The sequence below is a fragment of the Podarcis melisellensis genome (assembly GCF_964234715.1).
Source record: "Podarcis melisellensis genome assembly, chromosome: 1".
NCBI lineage: Eukaryota > Metazoa > Chordata > Lepidosauria > Squamata > Lacertidae > Podarcis > Podarcis melisellensis.
In genome coordinates this window covers 33,573,624-33,591,916 of record NC_138528.1, presented here as the reverse complement: position 1 = coordinate 33,591,916, position 18,293 = coordinate 33,573,624, and the positions used below count along the sequence as shown (strand labels likewise).

General features: G+C 39.9%; 1 protein-coding gene and 1 long non-coding RNA gene across 4 annotated transcripts; one reads left to right on the top strand and one right to left on the bottom strand.

Annotated features, from left to right (window-relative positions):
* Nucleotides 1–11: 11 nt before the first annotated feature.
* SRP54 (signal recognition particle 54) lies at nt 12–17,042 on the top strand. Of its 3 annotated transcripts, XM_081888946.1 has the most exons (17): nt 1,459–1,711; nt 3,199–3,262; nt 5,796–5,905; nt 6,240–6,331; nt 7,602–7,686; nt 9,451–9,555; nt 10,380–10,446; nt 10,531–10,588; nt 11,485–11,635; nt 13,163–13,311; nt 13,773–13,873; nt 14,005–14,091; nt 14,235–14,308; nt 14,467–14,575; nt 14,813–14,983; nt 15,739–15,834; nt 16,588–17,042. In XM_081888946.1, exons 3-17 carry the CDS (start codon nt 5,828–5,830, stop codon nt 16,677–16,679), a joined length of 1,515 nt encoding a protein of 504 aa, XP_081745072.1. In that variant the 5' UTR covers nt 1,459–1,711; nt 3,199–3,262; nt 5,796–5,827; the 3' UTR covers nt 16,680–17,042. The 3 variants fall into 3 exon arrangements, with proteins under 3 accessions (XP_081745071.1, XP_081745072.1, XP_081745070.1); XM_081888945.1 differs by lacking the exons at nt 1,459–1,711; nt 3,199–3,262 and adding an exon at nt 12–147; XM_081888944.1 differs by lacking the exon at nt 3,199–3,262.
* On the bottom strand, nt 15,342–16,616 carry LOC309357149. The gene is made up of 2 exons (XR_014163042.1): nt 16,527–16,616; nt 15,342–15,490 (listed from the first exon to the last, which is right to left on the bottom strand). It is a non-coding gene; the product is annotated as an uncharacterized lncRNA (long non-coding RNA).
* Nucleotides 17,043–18,293: the final 1,251 nt, after the last annotated feature.

Genomic DNA, 18,293 nt, shown 5'->3' with positions numbered 1-18,293 from the left:
GTAAAAAAAAACCCCATCCTTGTTGGACGCATGCGCGGAGCAGTCGCTATGCTCACCAGCCCTGGGAGAAAATGAGGAATCGCTCTAGCCGAGAGATACGCCGAGGCGCTATGACAGACACGGTTTAACAGAGCCCCGCCCCTTACGGTGCGTAATGGTGACGCCCGACGCCCCTTGTTGGCAAAGGGGCCGCTTTCTGAAGGTTTTCTGATACGGTATCCAAGAGGAACGCGCGGTGGGTCCCCGCCCCCACCCGGCCAACGGTTTCTGGTTCGCACGTGCAGTTAGCAGAAACATCCCCCCCATCATGCGTGGCAAAAGCATGAAAATACAAAGTTAATTAAAATGAGCATACGCCAACACCGCGTTAAATAGGCTCCCTTTCATAGAAATAACAATAATGCTCTGTTTAAAAAAGCTTTACAATAAAGGATCCACATTTCTCACCCCCCCCCAATCTGGTCACCTTGCTTAAGTTATAAACGTCCTTTGGTTCAGCGTTTTGAGAGGGGGCCACTCTTCCATCGGTTCCCGAGCGAAACGGATGCCAACAATTGTTGGTAGCAGCATATCAAAGAACTGGTTTATTTATCTGGCATGCCCTACTATACATAGATGGCTAACTCAGGAAGGAGAAGTTTAAGTACGTCCTTTTAAAAATACCCACTGGACACAATGCATTTGTTTTTTATCCAACATGATCGTTTCCCGCCCCGCCCCCTTTTCCTTTAAGTAAATGCTTATTTTTAGTCTTTATTTACTAGCGTGCCAAACCAGATCACTTAAGTAGGTGAAATGTTGCTTCGTAAGTGTTGGGACAGGATTAGACCGTGAACTGACAGAAGCGCCGAGTTTCCAAAAGCACGTTTATAATATATTCACAAGCAATTCCTTATAGGGAATTTTTGCAGTTAGCTTACACTCGCTTTTCGGATAGCTAGACGCTTGATTTTTTTTAAAAAAGAAGCGACCCTTAAGCATATTATAGGTGGTTCGCAAATAAAATTAAAATCCTCATAGTTCATTCATAAAGATTAAAGCCAGATGTCACACATCAACATTTGATGGGGCAAACCGCTTTCGTTCTCACACTTAAGAGGTCAACATACCATTTCCTTTCTGCTTATTTATTTCATAAAGCATATCACCGCTGCATCGTAAAAAACAAAACTCCAAAGCGGTTTATCAAAGACAAAACAGTAAAACTAAGACAAATTTTCAACCCTGCTTTAAAACAAACAAAACAAAATCCTAAAACAGATTAGAAGTCTAAAACCCCTGCTGGACAATTGCTCTAAAGCCCTGAATCGAAAGGAAACCTCTCCAACCTCGCCTGCGCCCTAAGGACGTGCGGTACCCTCACTCCACCTCTGCACTCACTGGCGCACGCGTGGTTTCAATACTTTTCAATACTCGGACTCACAGTGGGTGGGGTCTTATAAATGCCCCGGAAGCGGAAGTGCGCGCGGGGTGTTTCCCCCCCTTTTTTGTGAGAGAGGCTGTTAACTTCGCAAGCTCCGTGTAGTGGTGACGTGACATTCTTCCCGGTTATGCTGGGGGAGACTGGAGGGGACGGTGCTCGTTACCGGTGCTGGGCCTGAGTTAACGGCTTCGTGAGGGCTTCCTGTCGCGCGGCTCTCGTCGCGGGGCCGGGCCGGGCCAGGCCGCCGCCGCTTTAGAGGCAAAAGGAGGGGGGAAGCCGCTGTTCTGGGTGAGTCTTGTGATGGGGCGGGTGGCTGCAGCGCTTGGGTGCGAATAAAAACTTGGCGCCCCTTTCTGGGTTCTGCCCAGCTGTTGCCCTGGATCTCTCCAAACTTCAGGGCTGTGGGCAGCTTGGCTTGGGAGGAGATCGCCGGGTGGTGTCTTGGTGAGGTGAAACTTGCTTTTGCGGCGAGGCCAAAATTCCTCAGTCTGAATCGGGCGAGACAGTTGTTGCTTAAGCCCTCAGCGGCCTTGCTGTATAATCTCGAAGCTTTTCTCCGTATGTAATCCCATATGCTCGATTTCTCATTCCGCGCGATGTAGGGCTGTGCTATTACATTCAAAACAGATTCTGAGCCTCCATTCAGATTAACAACGACATAGTTCAAAGGACCACATTAAAAAAAAAAAACCTCCGTGAAAGTGCAAAGTACAACACAAATACTCATTTTTTTAACCAAAAGTATTCAGTTGGGAAATTTGTGTGTGCAGTGGCTTCCCAGTGACCTTTTAAAAATATATAACTTGTGAAATGCAGCAGCTTTTCTTTTATATAGGTTTAAACCATCTTGAGAAATGTTATACGTATGTGAAGTGGCCCAGAGTTGTTTGGTGTATTTGATCAGCTCTTAAAGTTTTTGAGCTACAGTTTCAGTTTTTTTGTTACCTGTAAAATCAATGGCTAGTTCAACTAAAAAAATCCTGTATGTGTGTAGATTATTTAAAACACTTCAATTTTCTATCACATCCGTGACTCCAAGGCAGCTCACAAGACATAATAAAAGCAATCTGTTTACAGTGAAAATAAAGTTTAGCCACTGGTAGTGCAGTTGTAAATGAGGTTGCTTATAATTATGCCCCTCTAAGTTTGTTGGAACATACTTTCTACTAAGTGTTTTTAAGATTGTAGTCCAAGAAAATAGTACTGTAAATAGTTCCAGATCTCCTCCTTTATTCTGGGAACACTTAAGCTCCTTTAGTTTGCAATAGTATGCTAATACTTACCTACTAAAAGTAACAACCCCATCTTTAGTACCTTTTTGGGAGCTCCAGTGTGGTGCCAGCAGGTGCAACAGAATTTTCCTCCCTCCATATCCAGCCCTCCCTCCACAGAGAGAGAGAGCGAGCTCTGAGGCAAGCTGCAGGTGGGGCGGAGAATAAGTCCCATTTTCACAAGCAGACATCCATTGGGATGTCCAAGTGGGACACCACAATTAGATATCACATTTGCAGGTATCAGGAGGTGTCAGTCAGCAGGGAACTAAGTCATAAAGAATTATTGTGATCCATGGAGGTTGTTGCTGGTTCTTTTCACTAGAAGGTATAGTGGGCAGGTGCTGAACTAGCTACCTGGAGGTAAAAGTAGAGATGAACTGGGAGCTTTGCTTCCTTCTGCACTGACATATTTTGCCAGTTTAACCATATGTTTCCCTCATGAGTTGAACAAATTAAGATGATCTGCACTAGAGGTAAGGTTGCACATTTTTTACCTTTCAGTTTCAATTTCTGCTACTGGTGATAAGGGACTCTTACAAACACTGTTCTGAACTATTGAGGAAATGCAAGTCTTACTGGTTTTTAAACATTTTTGTGGAGTCCATTTCTACTCTCTGGTGAACTTGTGCTCCCTGTCCCCTCCCTAGTGCCAAGATTAAAAGGAAAGTGTGGCTTGGCTCCTTGGTTGCTGAAGCTTGTTATACTTTTTCCTACCAAGGAGGATGGCAGGAGCTTCCTTGGCTGTTTTGAGGCCAATGGGTCTGGAGCACCACAAATGCACAGCCAGGCTAAGGCCACAGTTTTTGGCTTATCTAGCAAAACTCTGTAAACAAAGGCTGGTTACCAATCCCAGCCAGTTTTTATGTTTTCTGGTTATACAGTTAGCATAGACTAGTTTCTTTGATTTTTCATAATAAATGTTATTGAAAAGACTTTAAAAACCGCACCAAAATATTGCTTAATTCAAATGGTTAAAAAACCCCGACATTGCTGTGATATATTTTAAATTAAGCAACTAAAATTGAATCAGATTTGTATCTACTTTTATACATAAAAGAAATCAGTTAAAGTAAGATACAGTTGCAGTAAACCTAATTTGATGAGTTTGTTTTAGGTTATGAAATGTTTCCCATTATCTCTGCTAATGTCTGCCATTTGAAGCATGATGTTTAGCCTTTAATTAGACAGTCCAAAACAAAGAAGCTTACCTTTGGCTACTATTCCATACACAATAACTTGGGAGTAACTCTTAACTCAATATAGCAAGACTTACTTGTGACAAAATATGCAGATAATTAAGGTAATACAGAATGAAGACGTTGACCTAATGTGTGGCAGCTGTGAAAATGGCAAATTCCACACCAGGCATAATTATACATATACAAATATTTGGTGTGATTTTGAAACACTGCGTACAGTTCTGCTTGCCTCACTTCAAAATGGATATTGTAGAACTGGAAACGTTTTGAAACAAAAACAAGAGGATGGAGCAACTCCCCTATGAAGAAAGGCTGCGGTACATGAGACTTTTTGGTTTAGAGAAAAAGCAGGCAAGAGGTGACATGATAGTTTATAAAATGATGCATCAGCTAGAGAAAATGGATAGAAAAAAGTTTTTCTGCCTCTCTGATAATATTAGAACTTGTTGACATTAAAGGAAGCTGAATATTGGAAGATTCAGGACAGGTAAAAGAAATTACGGCCTCATGCAGCACGTAGTTAATCTATGGAACTTACTCTCACATGAGGAAGTGATGACCAACTTGGATGGCCTTAAAGGAGAATGAGAGAAATTCATGAAATATAAGGGTATCAGTTGCTACTAGCCTTGATGGAAACAATAATGCTTCTTGAATACCAGTTGCTGGAAACTGCAGGAAGGGAGAGTGCTCGTTTATGGAATTTCCACAAGCAACTGTTTGGCTACTGTGGGAACAGGATGCTGGACCAAATGGGGCATTGGCCCGATCCAGCAAGCACTTACGTTCTTTGGCATGAGTAATTTGATTGCTCAGGTTAATTTGTGGGTTGTGTTAACTTATGATTCCTTTACTCTTGAAAATTGATATAGCTGTAACATTGGGCTTTGCCAGTAGTAGATTTGAATACTTGATGCATAATCCAGAACTTGTTTAAGCATTCTTCATTCCCATAGGAAAATATGCTATTACCTTTCTCACAGCTTCTATCCATAGTCCATCATTTATCTAGTAAAGCTGAGTAACCTAGATAGCTTTCGTTGTTTCCTTTCTTAAGATTTGATTCCTCTCACATTTACCTGTTCTCAGAAATGAATATAGTCTTTTAGCTGAGGCACAACGCAGGTTGGGGTCCAAAGAACTGCATTTATTCCTGTGTGCCCACAAAGGCTTTAGGTATGTTTCTGCAATAGCATTTCCTAATGCTGCAAACCACTTTTGAAATAGAGGAAGCTCTCACAGTAGTCTGATCTTTATGCAGTGCAGGTGGGGGCCTGCTGTTGAAAGGAAAGATACAAATCCCACTTGAATATGATCACAGCCTTTGGATCCTTGCAGAATAATCTGTTTTTTAAAGAATACTAGTTGACATTGAAAAAAAATAGTTAGGAAATGTTCGAGAAAGTTAAATGCATTTCAAACGTGCGCTACAGTCCCATCCATGTATATTCAGAATTCAGCCTAATTGATTTCAGTGGGACTTGCAGTGGGACTTGCAAGTGTGTATAGGTTTGCAGTCTAAATGTTCTTGATCTGGTGATTATGGAAGGTTTATCTTTTGACAAAAGTGAGCTTAGGAAACTCAACAGAACTTATCTTTCTTTGCAGCTATAAATTTTATATAAACATTGAAGCATTAAATATTTGCATAATTTAACATGCAAAATATGATGGCTGTAATTATTCAACATGTTAACTCTGACTATGAAAAAATCAAAATATATTAGTAGGAACAATTTTCAGAGCATGTTTCTATCTCAGTACCTTGTTGATTAGCTTTGTTCTTTTGTACCACACCTTTTAAAAAATCTTCTAAAAATATTTTAATGTTCATAATACTGAAAGTTTAGTTCTCACGAGGGACAATATGTCATTGATATTTTAATGTTTCTTTTACAGATCATATTTGAGTTGTCTTTGAAGTTGCCAAAATGGTTTTAGCAGATCTTGGGAGGAAAATAACCTCAGCATTGCGCTCTCTGAGCAATGCTACAATTATCAATGAAGAGGTACGTAGCATTTCCATGTGTGTTGTAATGATGATAGTTAACTAGAAGGTAAGAATTATTATCTCTTCATAATCAAATTTGGCTTTGGAAGAAAATGGCCCAAGCTTAAAGTAATAAGGTTAAATTTGTACATAGTGTATCATGAAACACGTGAGAGCTGCTTAAAACATACTGTGTGGCAGCTGTGGCAACTAATTAACTGAGACTTAATTTGTATTGTTGTAATGGTTGAACGATAACTTTTTACTACAAATGTAATTTACTTTGAAATATTGGATTAACAAAATTCAGGACGTTAACATTTTCTGAATTGTCTTTGTTTTCTCCTTACAAGGTTTTAAATGCTATGTTAAAAGAAGTATGTACAGCATTACTGGAAGCTGATGTCAACATTAAGTTAGTGAAACAACTGAGAGAAAATGTCAAGTAAGTGATCCAACCAAGATAACATAAAGATGTACAATTTTCTGCAGTGATTATCTTTGCTTGCTTGTGTCTTGAGAGAGCCATGGGTGACTTCTTCATACTACTTAATTAATACCCAACTTAAATCAGTTCAATTTCTAGTTTCAGAGGAATAACTGATGTCTCAATAAGTGCTCTTTTGACATAGCTTATCTGCCCCACACAAATTGAAGTACAATCATTGTAAAAATATGGGGTATTATACAACTCTGCCCATATGCAAATGGAACAAACTTCCTCTTGTGCAACAATACTTCTCCATCCTCTCCTCCCAGCAGTGCACCCTCAAAATCTGCTCCAGAGAGTTGGGAGCATTGGGGGTGATGAGCCTTCAGGGCAGATTTAGAATGTGAGTATTTGGCTGCAGAGGTGGTGCTAGGGAGAAGTGTTGCTCCACAAGTAGAAGTTTGCCTGCTGAATTCTGCCTGTAGTAACTCTGTTATAAGTAGTCGTAACATCCAGGACCTTCAGAATAATGCAAGATGCAGCACTTCTGTAACAAATTGATTGCTGGGAGGGAAGGGTAGGAGACATGAGTAGCTGTATGTACTTCTGGGCAAGCTGCCAAGAACGAACTGAAATAGGAAGCTGGAATCCTGCTTGCAATGAAATTTACTTGGGGCATGGAATACATATGACTGACATATGAAAGGTGTTCGTTGTTTTATATGTGGATGAGCAAAACACTATTCTGAATAAAGATACACAAATGTTTTTGTACAAAAGCATAGTAAATTGATTCTGTCAATCTTTACTTGATTAACATTACTGTTGTTCTATTATTTATTATATTTGTTATTCACAAAGCGACATGCATTCAAACCAGTTCAAACAAACGCAAATAATAATAATCTAAAAACAGTTATATGGATAAAGCGTAGGTCTTACAGATCCCACCCCACAAAAAAGGGTCAAAAAGGCCTGAAAATGAGTAAAGAGGAAAGTCTTTGCCTATGCCTAAAAATAGATAAACATGACACCAGGCATGCCTCCCTGTAAAAGCCACCACTGAGAAGGCCTGTTCTTATGTTGCCATTCTTCATGCCTCCTGCAGAGTGGCACATGATGAGTAGCTGTTACTGAAAATTGTAGGGAGAGGGGGTCTTTGAGTAAGTTTGATAACTCCATGCTCCTAAACATGCTCTTGGATGCAATTCCCATTGATTTTAACATAACATTTCTGTTGTATTGCTTTTGATCTTATATTGCTTATTTTCTGTTTGAACTATAGATCTGCTATTGATCTTGAAGAAATGGCTTCTGGCCTAAATAAAAGGAAAATGATTCAACATGCTGTCTTTAAAGAACTTGTTAAGGTAAAATATATTAAATAGTAGTACAGTTGGTTTTTCTAATCCATATGTTGCTTGCTTTAATACAGCCTAGCGCTCTAGGCTTCCTTCTTTTTCTGATCAAACATTCCTTGTTTCTACCTCACATTCTCATATGAACATTGTTGCCACATTTCTATATGAATATTGAGTGACCATTGCCACTCTAATTGTAGGTATGTGCAGTCTTGCTAAGACATTGTCAGGGGATTGCCATCGGAACAGGGGAGGGGGGCAGGGGAATACAGAAGGCCTCCAATGCTTCTGAGGAGCAGCTTCTCATCCAGCAGTGGGGAAAGCCACACCTCCAGTGGAGCAGAGAGGGAAGGGGGTAGCCAAGCGAGGAGAGGGCTCGAAGATGCTGCTGAGAGCCCAAGCGCCTCACCTAACCCTGCTGGCCAGGAGGCAGACACGCCACTTCCATCGCCCAGCCTGCGCAGAGGGGTAAAACACAAGGAGGGGAGACGGAGATTTGGGGTGTCGTAAGTTTTTATGTTGGGGGAGAAGCCGGAAGAGGCCACTCCCGGATTCTGCAAGTGACTAAGACGGACATGAACTTGTTGGTTCTGCACTGTAAATAGTTTGCACCAATGAAACCTGTAAAAGACAGGTCGGAGTCCTGCCTGGTTACTCACGAGCAACCACCACCCGCATCTGACAGACATGAAACAACAATGGTTATAGGATGTCTTTATACTACAATGCAGATTTTATTCTTACTCATTTTACATATTTCTTTCTACCTAAGAAGCTATAATCTTAAGCATTGTGTTACATGTGTTGCAATAATCTGTTGAGTGGAGTAGCTTGTTAGCCAGCATTGGCGAGATCTACCCTTTATACAGTTGACAGTGGCTCAAATTAATACCAAACCAAAGTTTGTGCTACCTCCGTTTTAGTGTGGTGGTTATATTGACAAAACTGTAGTTACAGCAATTGCTCTGCTTCTGGAGTCCATTGTGCACCGAAGCAACAGTGCTTAGCAGGTGCGGAGGAAAGACAAACGGTTCTAATCAGTGGCTTGCCTTCACATTTGGGAGTTGAAATTATGATTGGTTGACTTCCAGACTATGATTAGCTTGAACTGTGATTTAGTGTGATGTCTAAAAGGAGCAACGGTGTAGTTAAAATGAATAATTGGATTTTATACCAATTGTATAGCTAGAATGCCCCAATTGAGAGTACTGCAAAAGCTGTTCACCTGTCTTGTGTGCTGTTCACCTGTCTGCACAGTGGGGTGATGATTGTAGGGACATTAGTGCACCATGCTTGCAAAGAAACACTGCTTCAAAGACTTCAAGCCCGTTTTCTCCAGGGATTGGTGGTGTGTTAGTCTTACAGCTGATCCTGTTGTGTCTCCACCATCTCTGCATGTGATGTCATATATGGGGAGAAGGAGGGGTGAGGTGGGGAATGTGACCTTGTGGGAGAAATTGGGACCTGTGCTGGACCAGAGTTTACCCACCCCTGTCTTAATGACTGTAAGGATGGTCTTGTTAAACTTGTTCACTGGCAGTGGTTTGTATCACTGCTAGGTAATTGGAGGGGTTTTGAGTGGCACAGAACTGGGCAATGTTACCATTTACTGATGTAGGATACCATTGTTTTACTTTGATTTCCAAGAAAGCATCCATGATGCTGGAAAAATATATTAAATCTTCAAACAAAACTGCACTCTGAAAATCTTATGTGTTACTGTGATTCTGAAGCTTTGCTTCGTAGCACACATGTATACTTTTTGCTTTATAGCTTGTAGATCCTGGAGTAAAAGCCTGGACACCAACAAAAGGAAAACAGAATATCATAATGTTTGTAGGGCTGCAAGGAAGTGGCAAAACCACATCATGTTCAAAGGTAACTTGCATTCTTCATAATATTTAATATAGACTATTTGCTTTCAGATAGACATTTGTGACTATAAACAAAACTGAACTAAATTTTAGGGGTGCATTCAGGTGTTACGAGGCAAAATCTTTCTTGTACAAAGAATTTGCCACAGATAGATCTCTGGGACTTTGAGCTTAACTACTTTTGATTGAATCTAGACCTTCTGGTCCATGAACAGAAAGGCTTCTTTCATTTCCAAAAGGAATGCTGATCCAGTGGAAGCTTCTTGAAGAGGGGAAGACATGACATTCATCAGTTTCCAACATCTCTTTGCAGCCACTAGCATGACTATTACCATTTAAGAAGGTCTCTTAGCACTGGAGTAGTATCTAGTTAGTGTGTTCCTCTCTGGTCAAGGATGGCTCTAATCCTATCATTGCAGGAGATCATAAAATGAAGGTCACTGTTTTGTTGTCCTTTTATAGAGTCTACATCTTGTACATAGCCATACCTTGACAAGACTTGAAAATAGTGGCATATAGTGCAAGCCACCTGTCACTGCATGACAGTAAAACTTCACTGTAAATGTCATATAAAGGCAGCAGAACCCATATCTTCTGCAGCTCAGGGTTCTGCCCTAAGAGCTTACAAATGTAAGCGAGTCTGAAATGAAAGAACCTTACTGTTCTCATGCACCATATTGATTAGCGTTAATTGCTCTTGTGCCACAAGGCCCATTTTGGTCTTCCCATTGGGCACTGAAAAATAATGAAAACATGATGTAATGTTCTTGAGAGTTCTTAATACTAAACTTGACATTTTCATTACATCTTTGGATTTTTTATTAACAGTTGGCATACTACTACCAGAGGAAAGGCTGGAAGACATGCTTGATATGTGCAGATACTTACAGAGCAGGTAAAATACTTCCCCCCCAGCGATTTCATTTTCACTAGATGTGCATATTCTACATGGCTAACAAATACTGTCTGAATTCTACAGGTGCTTTTGACCAGTTAAAACAGAACGCAACAAAAGCAAGAATTCCATTCTACGGCAGGTATGTATCTTTAACTAAGATCTGTTGCAAAAATTATGTTATCAGATTCTGAAATGATATTTGAAGAACAATATTAGTCAATGTGCTGCCCCTAAGATGAAGTTGTTTCAAACTCCCATCACCCCTGACCCTTGGCTATGTTGGCTGAGGCTGATGGCCACAACATCTGGAGGGCATTTTTTTATATATATGTAAAGCTAGAATTTAACTATTTCACTCTTTCTGATTTTTAAAGTACTTCTCATGGCTGTGAGAGAAGCTTAGTAACTTGGAATCAATGTCTTACATCCAGAAGGAAGTCAGTTGGGGTTTCAGTAACAGGACCTTAGCCTAACTTTGTTTCCAAGCCTCCGTTCATTGCACTGGCACTCATAGTGCACCCAGTGTGCTCGTTCCTTTTCCTCTACTGTTACAGGCTGAAATTTAAAGTGTGTGTGCATTTGTGTGTTGGGGCGGGGATTGTAAACCAGTCAATAACTTGCTTTGGAAATGAGTTTGAAAACATTTGATTGTGCACAGAAAATTTGCAGACTCTTAGTGTCATAGGAAATAGTCTAGAATAGCAGTGGTTGGTGAAGCAGTTCACGTGTGGAAGCAGTGAGCTGCTTCAGTGAGGCAGTGAAGGGCCAAGGAAGCCCTTCCTTACTAAGTGTTGGGCTGTGTCAGCACCATGCAAGCAGGCTGCTGATAGCAACAGTTTATGCTGTCTGCTTGACAACTACATACTTGCACTGTGGCTGCTGGGACACCTGCTGACTATAGGAAGGAGGAACTCTTCCCCCTCCCCTTAATTGTACGCAGTGATAGGGGTGTTTCCTGTCAGAGAACCATCTCGTTTAAATCTGCTTGGTAACATTGTCCATGTAACTGAAGCATGTGTGTTCCTGTTGGAACAGTTACACAGAAATGGATCCTGTGATCATTGCATCAGAAGGTGTTGAAAAATTTAAGAATGAAAACTTTGAAATAATAATTGTCGACACAAGTGGTCGTCACAAGCAGGAAGACTCACTCTTTGAAGAAATGTTACAAGTTGCCAATGCCATAGTAAGTATTGTACACAATAGCTTTAGTTTTGACAACCGTGCTGAAATTAGTCATGCTGAAATCCTGAAGTACGTACTGCCTTATCAAAATGAATCCCTAGATTCAGTGGAGCTTACTCCTTAGTAAGTGTACACAGGATTGCAAATTTTGGGTCTGTTCATAACATAGGGCAAATCATCATGAACAATTTTTGCTTTTTGGGCCAGGGACTGTTTTGAAGGGCCCAACTCAAAGTGCTGGTTTTGAGCTATAAAGCTTTTAAGTGGCCAGGACCACAATATTTCAAGGACTGCCTCTTTCCATATGAACCTACCTGGACCTTGACATCAGTTTCTGAGGCCCTTCTTCATGTGCCTTCTCCACGAGAGGTACAGAGGGTGGTGATACGAGAATGGGCCTTTTCTGCAGTGGTTCGCCATCTGTAGAATGCTCTCCCCAGGGAGGTTCGCCTGGCACCTTCATTATATACCTTTAGGTGCCAGGCAAAAATGTTTCTCTTTAACCAGGCCTTTGGTTGATTGGTATCCTATACCCTTTTAAAATGTGTTGGGGGGTGGTTATTGGGTTGTTTTTGTTTTTATTTTGATTAAATATTTTGTGTTTTTATATTTTGATTTTATCCTGTGAACCGCCCTGAGGCCGGATATAGGACAGTATTCAAATTTAATAAATAATAGTAATAATAATAATTGAAGGAGTCATAAAATGGAGTCCCTCAACTTGGTCTCTCTTTGATGATCCAGATCTAATACAGAGCTAAATAGACTGATGCTGGGCTATATTTATGCAGACTATTACCAATAAGTCTGGTATATGTTGCAGATGCATGATTTTAATGGCAAAATAATCCTATTAGTCATGCTGAACTAGCTTTTGAGGGCACTGTAAACTTTCCAACTTTTAAAAGTTCAAAATTTTAGGAAATGTTAAACTGGGCCTCCATATTAAAATGAAGATCAGAATAATTATTGGTTATAAGTAATTATTAGCATTGTGTAGTACTGCAAAAATGGGACGCAGGTGGCGCTGTGGGTTAAAGCCTCAGCGCCTAGGACTTGCCGATCGAAAGGTCGGCGGTTCGAATCCCTGCGGCGGGGTGCGCTCCCGCTGCTCGGTCCCAGCGCCTGCCAACCTAGCAGTTCGAAAGCACCTCCGGGTGCAAGTAGATAAATAGGGACCGCTTACCAGCGGGAAGGTAAACGGCGTTTCCGTGTGCGGCTCTGGCTCGCCAGATGCAGCTTTGTCACGCTGGCCACGTGACCCGGAAGTGTCTCCGGACAGCGCTGGCCCCTGGCCTCTTGAGTGAGATGGGCGCACAACCCCAGAGTCTGTCAAGACTGGCCCGTACGGGCAGGGGTACCTTTACCTTTACCTTTAGTACTGCAAATGATTTGTCTTCTCCTTTGATAACATGCAAAAATGGTAAAACACTTTCCTGCTTTCCTGTTTTCTTTATACTTGCTGATATAAAAGCAGTTGGAAAGAGAGAAATTAATTATTTGCTGTTACTTATGTAAATACTTACAGCAACCAGACAATATTGTTTATGTGATGGATGCCTCTATTGGTCAAGCCTGTGAAGCTCAAGCCAAGGCTTTCAAAGATAAAGTTGATGTTGCTTCTGTGATTGTAACAAAACTGGATGGCCATGCAAAGGGAGGTGGGGCACTCAGTGCGTAAGTATATTTTCACTTAATTATGGAACTAAGTAGCACTGCAGTGACTGTAAATAGCTGAGTACAGTAAAACTGTTCAGAAAGTAATGCTAATCCTTTGCTTTGGTAATATTATTTTGAAGAACCTTATTTTCCCTCAAGGGGAAATTAAGAGCAATTGCCACCTCTTGTTACATTGGGGTGTGAATGTTTGGCTCTATGCTAAACTATCTCTAATAATGTGGAATCCATTTTTCAAGCAGCAGAATCCAGTGACTTAAGTATTGTGATGAGGCTACTTTACCTATTCTTTAAGCATAAATAAATTTAAGTAGGTTTATGCTGTATCCACTGTGATTTGGCTCACAATTTTTAATGACGTTTTTCAAATTCAGAATGATAAATTTTATTTAAAATCCATCTTGCACACTAGAATGCTCTGTGTTGAATTGACTTATAGTTGACTTTGTCCTTCATTGCAGAGTGGCTGCCACTAAAAGTCCAATCATTTTTATTGGTACTGGAGAACATATAGATGACTTTGAACCTTTTAAAACACAACCCTTCATCAGCAAGCTTCTTGGTATGTATTAATTGCTGATAGGACCCCCCCAAAAAACCTCTTTAAAAATATATTCTTCAGTGTGTTCAGATTATTTAAAAATCTCATATGGTTCTTATTTTAGCTCCTGAAGATGCCTTTTTGTATTACAGGTATGGGAGATATTGAAGGACTGATAGATAAAGTAAATGAATTGAAATTGGATGACAATGAGGCACTCATAGAGAAATTAAAACATGGTAAGCTGTGCCAAAAGTATTACTAATACCCTGTGTAACAGCTCAAAACACCTATTCATAAGTGTATTTTGGAATGATTGAGTGTAGCAACATAATTTTTAAAAATGTAACTATCGTTGACTCCCACTTCTTTTGCACTTCAGGTCAATTTACTTTAAGAGATATGTATGAACAGTTCCAAAACATCATGAAAATGGGACCCTTCAGTCAAATCTTGGTAACTATGGCTGAAACTTGTTCTCTTTTGCATTCTGATAAGATTCTTTTTTCTCCTGAGTTCAGAAAATTCTGCGCTAAAACATTAAAATTCAGTCTGAACTCAAATGCTACATATATTTGAAAATGGCATTTAATATTTACTTATAACTGTTGTAGGGTATGATCCCAGGTTTCGGAACAGATTTTATGAGTAAAGGCAACGAACAGGAATCAATGGCAAGGCTAAAGAAACTGATGACAATAATGGACAGTATGAATGATCAAGGTAAAGTTTCCCACAGTTGAGCAACTGAGTGACCGATGTGTTGAAGTGTACTTACTACATTGTCTGAATAAAAGCCTAAATTAATTATACCTAATCTTTACTGTTTATAAAACTAAAATACCAAACTATTAGTATAGAATTTTGAGTGGTTGCCCTTCTAAAAACCTGTAATTGACTCATCAGCATTTTAACAGTGTACAATAAATTGTTTATTTTCCCATGGCTTCTCTAATGTAGAACTTGATAGTACAGATGGGGCCAAAGTTTTCAGTAAACAACCAGGAAGAATCCAAAGAGTAGCAAGAGGTTCTGGTGTTTCAACTAGAGATGTTCAAGAACTCCTGACACAGTACACAAAATTTGCACAAATGGTGAAAAAGATGGGAGGCATAAAAGGACTTTTCAAAGGTGAGAATAATTACAGTTACATGGCTTTCATGTTCTCCAATTTAATCAGTTGCATAACTTTAGAAGCCCCAATTCTGGACCAGTTGTAAAAACAAATAATGTTTTGTTATTATGAATTCCCATGTTAAAAATAGATTACATGAGCATCACCATGTAGCGAAGCTGTATGTAAATTTGGATTTAAAACATCATTTTCATAGACATGTCCTGTAAAAGTCACAAACAGTATTTTTCTACTTCCCTTGGAATCACTCCAGAGAATTGTGTTTGACCCTGTTTAAGAGATGAAGCTGAAACTTGTGGTAGAGATAATAGGTCTTGATTGTATCTCTGAAAAGAAAGCAGACTTTTCTAATGAGACTATGATTCATTGTTTTGTTTAACAAATTTGTATACCAACCTGCAGCCGAAGATCACAGGGCAGTTCACTGATATGGTCTTGGATTCAAATGTCATATTTTTCCATGCTGTGGAGGCTCAATGTTCTTTGCTTAAAAGTGTTCCAAACTGTGGGGGAAAGGAGCAATCTATAGACAATCAAATAAATTTAACAGTGCTGTACAATGCCAGACAGTCAAGCCAGTTCTCTAGAGTGAATAAGCATGATTTCTAGCAGTAGTGAGATTACTGACTTTTCTTGTGCACTTCTCTAAAATACAGAACTGCCAGCACACTAAGAGAATAAACACCATGTAATGTTTCTGATGGGTTTGTCGTTTCCCTCTCCCCTCCTCCTGTTTTTCCACCCCTTTAAGGAGGTGATATGTCAAAGAACGTAAATCCATCCCAGATGGCAAAATTGAACCAACAGATGGCAAAGATGATGGATCCCAGAGTTCTTCATCATATGGGTAATTTTTATCCCCCCCCCCCCCCGCTTACTGTAGGAAGCTAACAAAATAGGTACACCATGTAATTTAACAACTCTATTTTAATTCTCATATTTGCCTTGCCTTGGAATGCAACTGTCTTGATAAGAATTCTAAAGTACTTTCAGGCCTATGGTTATGTGGTTATGTTTCAAAATCTAAAGGACAGTTCGATTGTTATTGCCAAATTTCAGTTTCTCTGCAGAAGGAATGATGGAAAATATCTATCAGTAGCATATTGGTGCCAGATATCAGTGCTAATGACATATTGTGGGGTTCAAACAGTTTGAAACTGAATTTTTCCTCTTAAAACAAATTGGAGCAGAAGTAGACAGCTATAACCTTCCATAATTTTTTAATACAGCTCAAGTACTTTAGCAACTGTTAAATGAGAGCTTGTGCTACCAGCATTAGCACACACCTATGCTTAATACACTTTGTTCTGTTCTAAGCTATCCCTTCCATGCTGTATTCCCTGTGGAATCTTCATTCTTTTTTGTCTTTGAAGAGCAATACATATCACAGCATGCTATGAAAAGTCGCCTGTTTGCAATATGACACAAAGGGCTTCTGTTGGTTAAATGCTAGCCAAAAGTTACATTACACACACTGAACTAATTGTGCAACTCTTTGGATTCCAGTTGACCGGTTCTTATATAAATGTTCCATCTTACTAGGCTTCTTCCAAACTGTAATGTTGAAGTGTCCATATTTACTATTCCTCTTTTATTCCAGGTGGCATGGCAGGACTGCAGTCAATGATGCGGCAGTTTCAACAAGGTGCTGCTGGAAATATGAAAGGCATGATGGGATTCAATAACATGTAAAAAGCCTTAATAAACTGACTTGATTAACCATTTGCTGGAACATCACTAAAAGAATGAGATCTCCTTTTTTTACAGTGAAGGAGAATGTTAATGCAACAAGTGATGCTTTTGAAACTTCAATCTGAGAGTTTCTAGATTTATTTCTAGAAAGTGGTTATATTTTTGCTTAAATTGGTTCTTTTCTGTTTTAATTTTGATGTTACATGGAGAATTAAGTTAAAAATCAAATCATGTACAAATTTAATATTTAGAGGAACTTTTTAATTGCCTCATGGCAGCCGTTATATTTGTAAACAATTCAGAACTTTGGTTAATACCAATATGTCACAAATATACTGTAAAATAAAGTGGTTGTAAATTTAAGAGTTGGGGTTTCTTTGTGACTTTGCACTGGGCTTCAGAAATAAGCTTCTTGTAAGGGAAGTATTGCCAGTGTTAACATCAGAGTGCACTGAAGTGTTCTTGGATGGCTTTTCTTGATTGAAATATTTACTTTGGACAAAGATTTCTCAATGGAGAGATTCTGTGCTTTTAGACCAGGGGTCCTCAAACTTTTTCAGCAGGGGGCTGGTTCACTGTCCCTCACACCTTGGGGACTAGACTATATTTTGAAAAAAGTAATAATGAATTCCTGTGCACACTGCACATATAGTATTTGTATTGCACACAAAAAAACAGGAAAAACAATACAATATTTAAAATGAAGAACAATTTTTATCAGGCCCCACAAATAACCCAGAGATGCATTTTAAAATAAAAGGACACATTCTACTCAGGTAAGCCATCCCCCCCCCCCCGACTCTCTCCTCCCTTCTCCACAGCACTGGACAAGCCCCAGTGGCTGCATACCTGAGTCTTGTGAGCGGCAGGACCTGGCAGCAGGGGGATGATGAGCGGCCCGCGAAAGGGCTCTGCAGAGGGGCTGGCAGCAGCAAATTGTTCAATGGTCTGAGTCAGTAGAAGGCTGCTTTTTCTGTCTCAATGCTGTTTAGCAACTGTTGCATTAAAACTGCCATTTCCTGTACCTAATGAAATAGCCTATTTTCTCAGAAAGCTACTTTATAATCCAGGCACCACCACGCTGTTTACGTGGGGGTTATGATCGGAGACACCACACTCATCGGTGAAATCGCTTATAATTTAATCCCATTGGGAAAAGCTTGCAAACACCCCATTCTGCCCCACCCCACCCTTATTCTGTCCTTTTAATGATGCACGCCCCATCAGAATCTATTCTGCTATTCTTTGCTTCTGCCCACAGCCCCCCCCCCACTTTTTCTACATTGAAAGAGATGTCTGAAGGATGATGAGGCATATATTACACAAATAATTTATATTGATTTTTTACTACTATGTAATTCCTTCCCTGCTCCCTGAGAACTCTGAGCTATTTAGTGCATAACATTTTATATTTATCATTAACTTTATATGCCACCTTTTCCTCTAAGGAGTTCAGCCTGGTTCTCTCTTCCCCATTTTCTCCTCACATCGACTCTCTGAGGTAGATTCAGGTAGGTAGCCATGTTGGTCTGACAGTCGAAATAAAAAAATTAAAACATTGTCCAGTAGCACCTTAGAGACCAACTAAGTTCTGGGTACAGTGGTACCTATACG